Below are 14,798 nucleotides of genomic sequence, written 5' to 3' on the forward strand. Positions count from 1 at the left end.
ACAAGCTGGTAGCTCAAGTTAGTTGGTACACTTCCCAATATTGTAGTCTGTCCGTTCATAGCGTGTCCACATCGCCACACTACAACCCCCTCATCAAGCAAAAGCCAAAAACCTCGCCACACGCCATCACCCCGAGGTTAATGCTTGATCCTTATCACCGACTCAACATGGGCGCCTATGGCAAAGCAGGGCCTGAGCCCGCATGGCCATCTGTCCAGGACGAGGACAAGCAGGTGGATGCCAGGCCTAATGTCGCCACGCATCATCTCGGCGAGCCTGTGAACGCGTGTGGCAAATGAGGCGTGACGCTCATCTCCTCAGAAAAAAAAAAGAAAAAAAAGTGCATGAACTGAGAGCAAACACGACGCAGCGCTGGATGATGGCGAGAGAGCGCGGCTGCAGGAATAATTTGCAGACTGTGGTGGATTCACGCAACCCCCGATGCTGACTTGCTAATGCATATTTCATTTAGCTGAAGGCGCACGCTACTCGTATGAAGAGTGCCCTCAAAGTCTGACAAACTGCACGACTTTGGGCCGAGTCAACAGCAGCCTTTTGGCGAAGTGGTGATGATATCACATCGTACGCACCGAGACCTACTGATGAAATAACACAAAATAAAAGTAAAAAACGCACGATAAAATGCCTTGAAAAAACACTAACCCTTAGAGGCCTACTGAAAGCCACTACTAGCGACCACGCAGTCTGATAGTTTATATATCAATGATGAAATCTTAACATTGCAACACATGCCAATACGGCCGGGTTAACTTATAAAGTGACATTTAAAATTTCCCGGGAAATATCCGGCTGAAACGTCGCGGTATGATGACGTATGCGCGTGACGAAGTCAGAGTAACGGAAGTTATGGTACCCCGTAGAATCCTATACAAAAAGCTCTGTTTTCATTTCATAATTCCACAGTATTCTGGACATCTTTTGCAATTTGTTTAATGAACAATGAAGGCTGCAAAGAAGACAGTTGTAGGTGGGATCGGTGTATTAGCAGCGGACTACAACACAACCAGGAGGACTTTGTTGGAGAGCAGCCGCGCTAGCCGCCGACCTCACCTTGACTTCCTACGTCTCCGGGCCGCCAAACGCATCGGGTGAAGTCCTTCGTCCTTCTGCCGATCGCTGGAACGCAGGTGAGCACGGGTGTTGATGAGCAGATGAGGGCTGGCTGGCGTAGGTGGAGAGCTAATGTTTTTAGCATAGCTCTGTGCGGTCCGGTTGCTAAGTTAGCTTCAATGGCGTCGTTAGCACAGCATTGTTAACCTTCGCCAGCCTGGAAAGCATTAACCGTGTATTTACATGTCCATGGTTTAATAGTATTGTTGATTTTCTATCCATCCTTCCAGTCAGGGGTTTATTTTTTTTGTTTCTATATGCAGTTAAAGCACGATGCTATCACGTTAGCTCGTAGCTAAAGCATTTCGCCGATGTATTGTCGTGGAGATAAAAGGCACTGAATGTCCATTTCGCGTTCTCGACTCTCATTTTCAAGAGGATATAGTATCCGAGGTGGTTTAAAATACAAATCCGTGATCCACAATAGAAAAAGGAGAGAGTGTGGAATCCAATGAGCCAGCTTGTACCTAAGTTACGGTCAGAGCGAAAAAAGATACGTCCATCACTGCCTGTCAAGTCCTTCACTGTAACGTTCCTCATCCACGAATCTTTCATCCTGGCTCAAATTAATGGGGTAATCGTCACTTTCTCGGTCCGAATCTCTCTCGCTGCATTGTAAACAACGGGGAATTGTGAGGAATACTAGCTCCTGTGACGTCACGCTACTTCCGCTACAGGCAAGGCTTTTTTTTATCAGCGAGCAAAAGTTGCAAACTTTATCGTCGATTTTCTCTACTAAATCCTTTCAGCAAAAATATGGCAATATCGCGAAATGATCAAGTATGACACATAGAATGGATCTGCTATTCCCGTTTAAATAAATAAAAATCATTTCAGTAGGCCTTTAGGGGTGTGGGAAAAAATGGATTCGAATTCGAATCGCGATTCTCACGTTGTGCGATTCAGAATCGATTCTCATTTTTAAAAAAAATAATTTTTTATTTATTTATTTATTTTAATTTGTATTTATTTTTTTTTTTTAATTAATCCAACAAAACAATACACAGCAATACCATAACAATGCAATCCAATTCCAAAAGCAAACCTGACCCAGCAACACTCAGAAGTGCAATAAACAGAGCAATTGAGAGGAGACACAAACACCACACAGAACAAACCAAAAGTAGTGAAACAAAAATGAATATTATCAACAACAGTATCAATATTAGTTACAATTTCAACATAGCAGTGATTAAAAATCCCTCATTGACATTATCATTAGACATTTATAAAAATAAAAAAGAACAATAGTGTCAGAGTGGCTTACACTTGCATCGCATCTCATAAGCTTGACAACACACTGTGTCCAATATTCTCACAAAGATAAAATAAGTCATATTTTTGGTTCATTTAATAGTTCAAACAAATTTACATTATTGCAATCAGTTGATAAAACATTGTCCTTTACAATTAGGGATGTCCGATAATGGCTTTTTGCCGATATCCGATATGCCGATATTGTCCAACTCTTTAATTACCGATACCGATATATACAGTCGTGGAATTAACACATTATTATGCCTAATTTGGACAACCAGGTATGGTGAAGATAAGGCACTTTTTAAAAAAATGAATCAAATAAAGTAAGATAAATAAATTCAAAACATTTTCTTGAATAAAAAAGAAAGTAAAACAATATAAAAACAGTTACATAGAAACTAGTAATTAATGAAAATTTGTAAAATTAACTGTTAAAGGTTAGTACTATTAGTGGAGCAGCAGCACGCACAATCATGTGTGCTTACGGACTGTATCCCTTGCAGACTGTATTGATATATATTGATATATCATGTAGGAAGCAGAATATTAATAACAGAAAGAAACAACCCTTTTGTGTGAATGAGTGTAAATGGGGGAGGGAGGTTTTTTGGCTTGGTGCACTAATTGTAAGTGTATCTTGTGTTTTTTATGTGGATTTAATAAAAAAAATAAAAAATAAAATAAAAATAAAAAACGATACTGAAAATAAAAAAAACGATACCGATAATTTCCGATATTACATTTTAACGCATTTATCGGCCGATAATATCGGCAGACCGATATTATCGGACATCTCTATTTACAATTATAAAAGCTTTTTAAATGATAAATGATAAATGGGTTATACTTGTATAGCGCTTTTCTACCTTCAAGGTACTCAAAGCGCTTTGACACTATTTCCACATTCACACACACATTCACACACACATTCACACACTGATGGCGGAAGCTGCCATGCAAGGCCCTAGCCACCATCATGAGCAAGGGTGAAGTGTCTTGCCCAAGGACACAACGGCCGTGACTAGGATGGTAGAAGGTGGGGATTGAACCCTAGTAACCAGCAACCCTCCGATTACTGGCCCGGCCACTCTACCAACTTCGCCACGCCGATTTTTTACAAAAATCTACTACTCTGCTTGCATGTCAGCAGACTGGGGTAGATCCTGCTGAAATCTATGTATTGAATCAATAGAGAATCCTTTTGAATCGGGAAAAAAAATCGTTTTTGAATCGAGAATCGTGTTGAATTGAAAAAAAAAAAAAAAAAAAATCGATTTTGAATCGAATCGTGACCCCAAAAATCGATATTGAATCGAATCGTGGGACACCCAAAGATTCACAGCCCTACTAACCCTAAAAAAATTTTTTTTTTAAAAAGCTGACATTTTGATACCAAAATAGGCTTGGTCACCCATAACAAACGGAAACAACGTTTTGTGTTTGAAATATGTCTGTTTTACCCCAGTCTGTGAGAGTGGGCAACAACACCTCCAGTGTCATCTCCCTGAGTACCACCTCCCCCCAGGGGTGCGTCCTGAGTAGGGATGATGTTTGATAAGGAATTATCGAGTTCGAGCCTATTATCGAATCCTCTTATCAAACCGATTCCTTATCGATTCTCTTATCGAGTCCAGATAGGTTGTTGTATATGGAAAAAAACACAATATTTGGTTTAACAAAAGCTCACTTTTATTATATAAGAAAACAATTTAATCTAATAAATAAATAAATATTGACTGTTACCCACCTAAAAATAAATAAATAAATAAATAAATATTGACTGTTGTTACCCAAAGTATATTAAGTGGGATTTTTCAGAGAAACAAATATATACAGTAACACAAAAACAACCTGTCTCTGTGATCACTATAGGTGTATAAATAATAATATAGTGTTAAATAAAATCAGTCCCTTGGGCACAAAACTGAAAATAATACAGTTCTCCAAAAAGTGCACTTCTGCTGCTATCGGAACATAACTGTTTGTTATGATGCTTTGACATTTTTGCACTTTATTGAAAGAAAATTCTATGAAGAGAAAAGTTCTTTGCAAATGTGGTTACAATGCTAAAAAATTAAAAGTTAAAGCTAAAAAAAGAAATACACTTTATTGAGTTAACATTATTTCTTTATGGGGGAAAAATGTTATGAGCTAGAGAATATAACAACTACACTACCCAGCATGCAACGGGAATTACGAGCATGCGCGGTAGCCCCGAAAAGTAGACAGACAACACATCTACAGTGTGATTTTGTTTTGTTTACAAGGAAAGAAAAACAAAAGTTGAAAAAGGGAGATGTGTTGTATATATATGTATGTGCTGCGGTTGTTTTAAGAACGTTGTGACAGCTGCCGTAAAGGAGGTGCGTTGCTAGCCTGGTTGCTATGTTTCCGGTTGGTCGTAAAAGTGTTTGTCATGTGTTTTACCCTGCTAAAATCTCTCAGTAAAGTTATTCAATCAATCAATCAATCAATGTTTATTTATATAGCCCTAAATCACAAGTGTCTCAAAGGGCTGTACAAGCCACAACGACATCCTCGGTACAGAGCCCACATATTCGATGGATTATAGCTTTTGTTTTGAACTTCATTACACCTTGGAGCGCTTTTTCCCGTCCATTGTTTTCCTGCTTTCGCTATCTGCGCCTAATGACTGAGCTACGTGACGTCAATTCTTGTGATGTCCCACGGAGCATTTCTGGTCGGGACGGGATTCGAATAAAGAATCAACTCTTTTCCTTTACTATAGTGGTCTCGATAACGGGTACAGGTTCTCAAAAAGGGATTCGAGTCCGAGGACTCGGTTCTTTTCTTATCAAACAACCGGGAAAACCGGTTTCGAGTATCATCCCTAGTCCTGAGTCCGCTGCTGTTCACGTTGATGACCCATGACTGCTGCGCCAGGTCCACTACTAACCACATTGTGAAATACACAACAGTAGTGGACCTCACCCGTGACAACGACCACAACATGGACTACAGGGAGGAGGTGAAACATCTGGTGGACTGGTGCAGAACCAACAACCTGGTCCTGAATGTCGACAAGACCAAGGAGATTGTGCTCGACTTCAGGAGGCACCAGTCCAACAACATTACACTCTTCATCAACGGCACAGCAGTAGAGATGGTAAGCAGCACCAAGTTCCTGGGGGTGCAGATAACTGACAATATGACCCGGTCCCTACACACCGGAGCTCTTGTAAAAAGAGCTCAGCAGCGCATGCACTTTTTGCATCGGATGAAAAGAGCACAGCTCCCTCTCCCCGTTCTCAGCACATTCTACAGAGACACTATCGAGACCAATCATCTCTGTCTGGACTGGAGCCTGCGGTGCCTCGGACTGGAAGTCTCTGCAGAGAGTGGTGAGGACAGCGGAAAAGATCATCAGGAGATGGCAAAAAGCCACTGCCTGACCAGGGCTCAGAAAACCTGCAGACTCCTCCTCCCACCCCCACCGAGGACTATTTTCACTGCTGGACTCTAGAAAGAGGTTCCGCAGCCTCCGTAGCAGAACCTCCAGGTTCTGCAACAGCTTCTTCCCTCAGGCCTTAAGACTCTTGAACGCATTAAAATAATCCCCTCAATTTCCCCCAAAAATGGGTTAACTGTCTGGAATATAAAGACAATATAACATACATCCATAAACGTGGATGCATATGCAAAAGTGCAATTTATTTATCTGTACAGTAAACTATTTATTTGTATCTGCACCTTTTTGCTCTTTTATCCTGCACTACCATGAGCTAATGCAACGAAATTTCGTTCTTATCTGTACTGTAAAGTTTGAATGACAATAAAAGGAAGCATACTTGCCAACCTTGAGACCTCCAATATCAGGAGGTGGGGGGCGTGTTTGGGGCGGGGGCGTGGTTGGGGCGTGGCTAAGGGCGTGGTTAAGAGGAGAGTATATTTACAGCTAGAATTCACCAAATCAAGTATTTCATATACATATATATATATATATATGAAATACTTGACTTTCAGTGAATTCTAGCTATATATATATATTTTTATTTTATTTTATTATACATATAAATAAAAGACATACTTGAATTTCAGTGTTCTGCAGGCTATCCAGTAGGTGGCAGTATTGTCCTGTTTAAGATTGTCACAACATTGCTGTTTACGGCAGACGAACTGCTTTACGGTAGACTAAACGTGACTGCTGTTGTTGTGTGTTGTTACCGCGCTGGGAGGACGTAAATGCAACTGCCTAACAATAAACCCACATAAGAAACCAAGAACTCTCTCTCCTTGTTGTGCACTCTACTCTCTAAAAGCCGTAGATGTTATGACGTCATTGGGCGGGCAAGCTGCTGGGAAAGCGGACGTGAGAACGGCTGTCCCCACTCAGGTCTGCATTGGGCTGGAGGGGGCGTGGCCTCCAGCTCCGGCTGAATACCGGGAGTTTGTCGGGAGAAAATCTCTGCCGGGAGAGGCGCTAAATAACGGGATTCTCCCGCTAAAAACGTGAGGGTTGGCAAGTATGAAAGGAAGTCTAAGTCTAAGTTTTAAGCATTCTTTTAAAAAAGACCCCACTCAATTAAAATGGCCACGACACGCTTTCACTTTGTGTGGAACAACTGAGCTCTAAACCCTCTAAGTTGGGGTTTAGCAACCCGCGGCTCTAGCTCTTTAGCGCCGCCCTAGTGGCTCCCTGGAGCTTTTTCAAAAATGTATGAAAATGGAAAAGGACGATGGAAAAATATGTTTTGTTTCAATATGTTTTATGTAATACAAACATTCCTAATTGTTAGAAATCCAACTGTTTATATTAAACATGCTTCACTGATGAGTATTTGCCGAGCGCTGTTTTGTCCTAATTTCGACGGACCTTGAACTCACCGTAGTTTGTTTACATGTGTAACTTTCTCCGACGCTGCTACAAAAAGACGCGTTTTATGCCACTCCTTTCTTTGTCTCATTTTGTCCACCAAACATCTGTGAATGCACAAAGGTGAGCTTTGTTGATATTGGCTTGTTGGAGTGCATATTAGGCATATTTCTGCAAGCTAACATGCTATTAAGGCTAGCTATGTTGCATCATTATGCCTCGTTTGTAGGTATATTTGAGCTAATTTAATTTCCTTTGCTAATGTCCTCTGTGTATTTAATTTATATTTGCATGTCTCATGACTAGAGATGTCCGATAATATCGGACTGCCGATAAATTCTTTAAAATGTAATATCGGATATTATCGGTATCGGTTTCAAAAAGTAAAATGTATGACTTTAAAAGGCCGCTGTGTACACGGACATAGGGAAAAGTACAGAGCGCCAATAAACCTTAAAGGCACTGCCTTTGCGTGCCGGCCCAGTCACATAATATCTACGGCTTTTCACACACACAAGTGAATGCCATGCATACTTGGTCAACAGCCATACAGGTCACACTGAGGGTGGCCGTATAAACAAGTTTAACACTGTTACAAATATGCGCCACACTGTGAACCCACACCAAACAAGAATGACAAACACATTTCGGGAGAACATCCGCACCGTAACACAACATAAACACAACAGAACAAATACCCAGAACCCCTTGCAGCACTAACTCTTCCGGGACGCTACAATATATACCCCCCGCTACCCCCCTCCCCCCCAACCACCTCATGCTCTCTCAGGGAGAGCATGTCCCAAATTCTGAGCTGCTGTTTTGAGGCATTTTAAAACAAATAATGCACTTTGTGACTTCAATAATAAATATGGCAGTGCCATGTTGGCATTTTTTTTCCATAACTTGAGTAGATTTATTTTGGAAAACCTTGTTACATTGTTTAATGCATCCAGGGGGGCATCACAACAAAATTAGGCATAATAATGTGTTAATTCCACGACTGTATACACTACCGTTCAAAAGTTTGGGGTCACCCAAACAATTTTGTGGAATAGCCTTCATTTCTAAGAACAAGAATAGACTGTCGAGTTTCAGATGAAAGTTCTCTTTTTCTGTCCATTTTGAGCGTTTAATTGACCCCACAAATGTGATGCTCCAGAAACTCAATCTGCTCAAAGGAAGGTCAGTTTTGTAGCTTCTGTAACGAGCTAAAGTGTTTTCAGATGTGTGAACATGATTGCACAAGGGTTTTCTAAACATCAATTAGCCTTCTGAGCCAATGAGCAAACACATTGTACCATTAGAACACTGGAGTGATAGTTGCTGGAAATGGGCCTCTATACACCTATGTAGATATTGCACCAAAAACCGGACATTTGCAGCTAGAATAGTCATTTACCACATTAGCAATGTATAGAGTGTATTTCTTTAAAGTGAAGACTAGTTTAAAGTTATCTTCATTGAAAAGTACAGTGCTTTTCCTTCAAAAATAAGGACATTTCAATGTGACCCCAAACTTTTGAACGGTAGTGTATATCGGTATCGGTTGATATCGGAATCGGTAATTAAGAGTTGGACAATATCGGCAAAAAAGACATTATCGGACATCTCTACTCATGACACATTATCTGTATGTAATATTGGCTGCATTTGTCATAGTTGTTTGTGTGCCGTGTTGTTCCAGACCACAGCAAACGTTACCCAGCTTGCAAAGATTGTAATAAATCCATTAGAAGACAGCCTGACATTTAATTTAACCTGGACACACACATCTACACCTTACCCATTCTAAGACAGACATTTCCAGGAGTTATCTCACCCTCTGAGAAGCCTCCAATTTACTAATGTTTTCCAACGTTGTAAAAACGTGTAGAATAAATTAACTATTATACCTAATTTAGACACTTAAATGAGTCTTAAAATGAAGGCAACACATGATGTAGGGCTTTTAATTTTTTTCCCTGACGGATGTGTTTATATATTGTTGGTCCAGTGTGGCTCATTCAACATTTTGGGTTGAAAGTAGTCACTACAAACAAAGCAGAGGTTGTAGTTGTTATTGTTGGCCACTGTTACATTACACAGTTTGAACAGTAACACTGAATATTTAAGTGATTCTTTGGCGTACCACTAGATGAGGCTCGCGTACCAACGTTGGAAAATCACTGCCCTGGCCTAAAATATGCCTCTCACATTTATGAGACGGATTTTAAATGGTGCTCACCACTGATAAAACAATGAAAGATGAGGATTATGAAAAAGCGTAAAAAAGGCTTTCAAAGGTTGTTAGCAAACGACAAGTTACCATGCTCATTTTTACTGTGGAGCAGCCAAGAAATATGATATTTACACTACCAGATGTTACTTCACTGATACTGAAAACATGTTGTCCTTTAATGTCAAACTATTATTACACCAAGCAGTGAGTTTTTAAAAAAAATCTAATATTTTTTAATGGTCTTAAAAAGCGTTTAGTTTTTTCGTTAAAGGGACTTTGCATATTAACTAATGTATTTTTGAATATGCCAGAGTTAGGATAACTTTCCCCTAGAGATGTCCGATAATATCGGTCTGCCGATATTATCGGCCGATAAATGCGTTAAAATGTAATATCGGAAATTATCGGTATCGTTTTTTTATTATCAGTATCGTTTTTTTTGGTTTTTTTTAATTAAATCCACATAAAAAACACAAGATACACTTACAATTAGTGCACCAACCCAAAAAACCTCCCTCCCCCATTTACACTCATTCACACAAAAGGGTTCTGTTATTAATATTCTGCTTCCTACATTATATATCAATATATATCAATACAGTCTGCAAGGGATACAGTCCGTAAGCACACATGATTGTGCGTGCTGCTGCTCCACTAATAATACTAACCTTTAACAGTTAATTTTACAAATTTTCATTAATTACTAGTTTCTATGCAACTGTTTTTATATTGTTTTACTTTCTTTTTTATTCAAGAAAATGTTTTTAATTTATTTATCTTATTTTATTTGATTCATTTTTTTAAAAAGTACAGTATCTTCACCATACCTGGTTGTCCAAATTAGGCATAATAATGTGTTAATTCCACGACTGTATATATCGGTTGATATCAGTATCGGTTGATATCGGTATCTGTAATTAAAGAGTTGGACAATATCGGCATATCGGATATCGGCAAAAAGCCATTATCGGACATCCCTACTTTCCCCTGTAGGTCTGTCTAGATCAGGGGGTGTCAAAGTGTGGGCCAAGGGCCAGTTTCAGCCCGCAGCTTGTTTTTTATCAGATCAGTGGGAGTGACACGCTAACAGCCAATCAGAGAACAGTATATCGGGCGGTATAGCTCGGTCGGTAGAGCGGCCGTGCCAGCAACTTGAGGGTTCCAGGTTCGATCCCCGCTTCCGCCATCCTAGTCACTGCCGTTGTGTCCTTGGGCAAGACACTTTACCCACCCAGTGCCACCCACACTGCTTTAAATGGAACTTAGATATTGGCTTTCACTATGTAAAAGCGCTTTGAGTCACTAGAGAAAAGGGCTATATAAATATAATTCACTTCACAGTACCAACTATCACGTTTGGTTGCGCATGAAGTGAGAAGAGAAAGTAAAAATGAAGAAATTGTGAATAAAAGAGGAAAAGTCACGTCGACAGTATAGCACTTTTTTGGAATTTTTTTTTTTCCAATGTGGTCTGTAAATGATGCAAGGTGCTCGTCCCCACCAAGACCGGTAACACCACACCAACTTAGCAGTGCTCACCCTTTAGAGAACAGCTGTAACTTCCTGGCACTTATTAACCTTCAGAAAGTAGTTCTCAGGATTCTTTATATTTACATTTTCACACTTTGCACTATTTTGTTACACTTTAAGCATTTCTTACATATTCCTTATTCTTGCACCTTCATTTTAAGAACTTATTGTTAAGTGTTCAATGTGACTTTACTATTTTGTTTACATTGTGTTTTCCATGCTTGTGTTGACATTTCCTTTCTGCCTCGATAGCTGAGGGCATTATAAATCAGAAGGTTACATTTAAAATGTAAAAAAGCCTTCTTTCGCCCCCATTCTTTTTTTTCCCTTCCACCCCCCGCATTTTATTGGAAAAAAAAAAAAGTTTACATTTCATGTATTTTTCTTCTGGTCCTTACTTTCAGTAAATCAAAAAAAAAAAAAAAAAAAAAAAAAAAAAGATTAGCAATATCGACCGATACAGTTTTTAACTATATTTCCCAGTCCTAACATAGTATGTGTACAGTATGTAGTTCTCTCTGTTACCAAAATAAAGTTTTGTGTGGATTTTCAATAAACTTTTGGGAAATATCAATAATGGGATTAGGAAGAAGTGATTACATTTTGGATTTTACATTTCTACCATGTTACCTTAGGTTTACATTAGAGATGTCCGATAATATCGGCCTGCCGATATTATCAGCCGATATATGCGTAAAAATGTAGTATCGGTAATTATCGGTATCGGTTTTTTATTATCAGTATCGTTTTTTGTTGTTTTTTATTAAATCAACATAAAAAACCCAAGATACACTTACAATTAGTGCACCAACCCAAAAAACCTCCCTCACCCATTTACACTCATTCACACAAAAGGGTTGTTTCTTTCTGTTATTAATATTCTGCTTCCTACATTATATATCAATATATATCAATACAGTCTGCAAGGGATACAGTCCGTAAGCACACATGATTGTGCGTGCTGCTGCTCCACTAATAGTACTAACCTTTAACACTTCATTTGACTCATTTTCATTCATTACTAGTTTCTATGTAACTGTTTTTATATTGTTGTACTTTCTTTTTTATTCAAGAAAATGTTTTTAATTTATTTATCTTATTTTACTAATTTTTTTTAAAAAGTACCTTATCTTTACCATACCTGGTTGTCCAAATTAGGCATAATAATGTGTTAATTCCACGACTGCATATATCGGTGGTTATCGGTATCGGTTGATATCGGTATCGGTAATTAAAGAGTTGGACAATATCGGAATATCGAATATCGGCAAAAAGCCATTATCGGACATCCCTAGTTTACGTGTGTGTGTGTGTGTGTGTGTGTGTGTGTGTGTGTGTGTGTGTGTGTGTGTGTGTGTGCTAGCAACACAGCAAAGACCAAGACAATGGATTGAAAAGTTTTCGCTATGATGGTTAAAAAGTTCAAATCTATGGGTGACCATGATCCAAATCATTTTTACTACATGACTTTACATAGCAAGACTAACTGTGTGTATGCCAACCGTCTCCGCCTCCACCCACAGAGACAAACTGAGTAGATGACTGACAAAAGGGTTCACTCTATTTCATTAAAGAAGTGTTTTGCTCGCCCAGAGACTTTCCCGTGTCGCAGTTAAATAAAATTGCCGGCACTGTTGCTCCTCATCTTTAGTGGTGCTACATTGCTGTGGCTTCGCAAAAACACAAACGCGTGAAGGTGTTTTTAATTTGCGGCATTTGACTTCCAGGGTTTCAAGAAAAAAGACAGAAAAGTTCTTTACCTCTTTCATTTCCTGCTGAACATCCCTGAGCGCGGTCAGAACCTGCTCCAGGTTGTCCATCACCTTCTTGAGCTGCCTGCGTACCACTTTCCTGCTGCAGGCCGCCCCCTGGGCTTCCTCCTCGCTCTTTGCTCGGTGGCGGACCCCCCGGGTCTGGTTCTGGGACCCCGGCGGCACGCGTTTGGAGCCGTGTTTCCCTGGTCCTCGTAGAGTTGTGGTGAAACCCAAAGCGGTGCGAGGAACCTCGGCGGAGAAGACGACTCCGTTGACTCCCTCCACAGGTGGCGCTTCCCTGAGCACGGTCAGGTCTCGCTGGCTCTGGCAGTTCCTGCGGATGTAGCTGAAGCTGGACCTGAAGCCGTCTTTCGGTCCCCGGGGGTTCGAACTGAGCCAGACGGACGACTGCAGGTCTCGCTGGTGAATCGTGTAGTCCCAAACATCCTCCCTTCGCTCCTCCACGCAGACCCCGAGGGGCGCCTTGCAGTCCGGCGCCTCGGTCAGAAGAGCAGGGGAAGGGGGCGGCGCCTGTTTCTTAACCGGGGACTCGTCACGCTGGGACTTGGCGGGGCTGCCGGCGTCCTTCTGCATCTTGCCCAGGATGTGATGCCCCCTCAGCACCGCCGGCAGCATCCTGGCCACCCCCGCGCCATTGCAGCGCAGCTCGCTCTTCTTCGCCTTGTTCTTGCCCGGGATGGAGAAGATCCCGATCCCTCTGGTCCTCTCCAGGGGCGCCGAGTTGTGGTGGAGCTCGGGATTGGATTTGTACGCGCTGCCGAGCCCTAGGTCAGACTTGAGACTGTTGCGCAGCCACGGGATGAAGTGAGGGGCGTGCGGCTTGAAGGCTCGGTGCTCCGCCGGAGCTCTGCTGTCAGAGAACATGATGACCAACGATGTCCACCACCACTAGGTTCCCGTTCCATAAATTTCCTCCCACTTTTGCCAACAACTAACTCCTCGATCTGGGCTCTTTTCCCACAACTTTTGCCTCCAACCTAAAGCCTTCGCTTCCTCCTCTTTTGGACCTCCGTCTCCTCCTGCAGCCCTTCAGCGTCTCACGGCAGAGAGACGTTCTTGTCTCTACATCTCTCTCTCTCTCTCCCTCGCTCTGCACTGCACTGCCTCCTATTCCCACTCTTTCTTCCTCCCACTCAGCGCTCTAACTCCTCATCTCGCCACTGTCAGTCCTTCGTCTGCTGTCACCGCAACCGTCCTGCGCTCTTCTGCCTCGCTCCCGCCCTCTGCAGCGCAACTCCAATCGAGATGCCCGCGTTATTAATCTCCGGTTAGCCGGCATGCGTGCCCACGTGACTCCCCCCCCGACTGCGTCCTCATCTGATTACTCCTTACCCGGATCAGTCCTCCACAATTAAATGCTGCTTTGGCTACCAGAGGGGGGCAGGGGTGGGATAACGGCGCAGGGGGCGGACGAGGGGCTGGGGGGGGGATGAAAGAGGATAAAGGAGACAAAAAAAAAAGTGGCAAATAATTGCAACCTCCAAGCTGAAGCAGCGCAGTTTGAACGGTCCATCTGCAGCACAAATAGGACAGTGCAGCACTATCAGCGTCCTTTTTCATCCTTGAACGAGACATAAGCCTGCAGCTAGGTGGCAGCACTGCTGGAATCAATCAACATGCTCAACCACAGGCACGGTGAGCCTCCTTTAAGAAAAAAAAGAAAAGAGGAAAAGTGACGAAAAAGGAGGAAACTGTCTATCATGCCACGCAAGCCTTGAAAGAAAATTTTTGAAAAAATCAAGACTACCGTATTTTTCGGACTACCGTATTTGTCGGAGTATAAGTCGCTCCGGAGTATAAGTTGCACCAGCCAAAAATGCATAATAAAGAAGGAAAAAAACATATATACATACCGTTCAAAAGTTTGGGGACACCCAAACAATTTAGTGGAATAACCTTCATTTCTAAGAACAAGAATAGACTGCCGAGTTTCAGATGAAAGTTCTCTTTTTCTGGCCATTTTGAGCGTTTTAATTGACCCCACAATTGTGATGCTCCAGAAACTCAATCTGCTCAAAGGAAGGTCAGTTTTGTAGCTTCTGTAACG

General features: G+C 41.5%; 1 protein-coding gene across 2 annotated transcripts in view; it reads right to left on the reverse strand.

The window, feature by feature from the left end:
• Positions 1 to 14,798, reverse strand: part of LOC133635032 (uncharacterized) — a 56,841-nt gene that overhangs the window by 37,042 nt on the left and 5,001 nt on the right. For both annotated transcript variants that reach the window (XM_062027744.1, XM_062027743.1), the window contains exon 5: positions 12,737 to 14,395. In XM_062027744.1, coding sequence (XP_061883728.1) covers positions 12,737 to 13,615 — 879 coding nt within the window. In that variant the 5' untranslated portion in view covers positions 13,616 to 14,395. The remainder of the gene's footprint in view (positions 1 to 12,736; positions 14,396 to 14,798) is intronic.

Source organism: Entelurus aequoreus, linkage group LG19 (genome assembly GCF_033978785.1).
Source record: "Entelurus aequoreus isolate RoL-2023_Sb linkage group LG19, RoL_Eaeq_v1.1, whole genome shotgun sequence".
Taxonomy (NCBI): Eukaryota; Metazoa; Chordata; class Actinopteri; order Syngnathiformes; family Syngnathidae; genus Entelurus; species Entelurus aequoreus.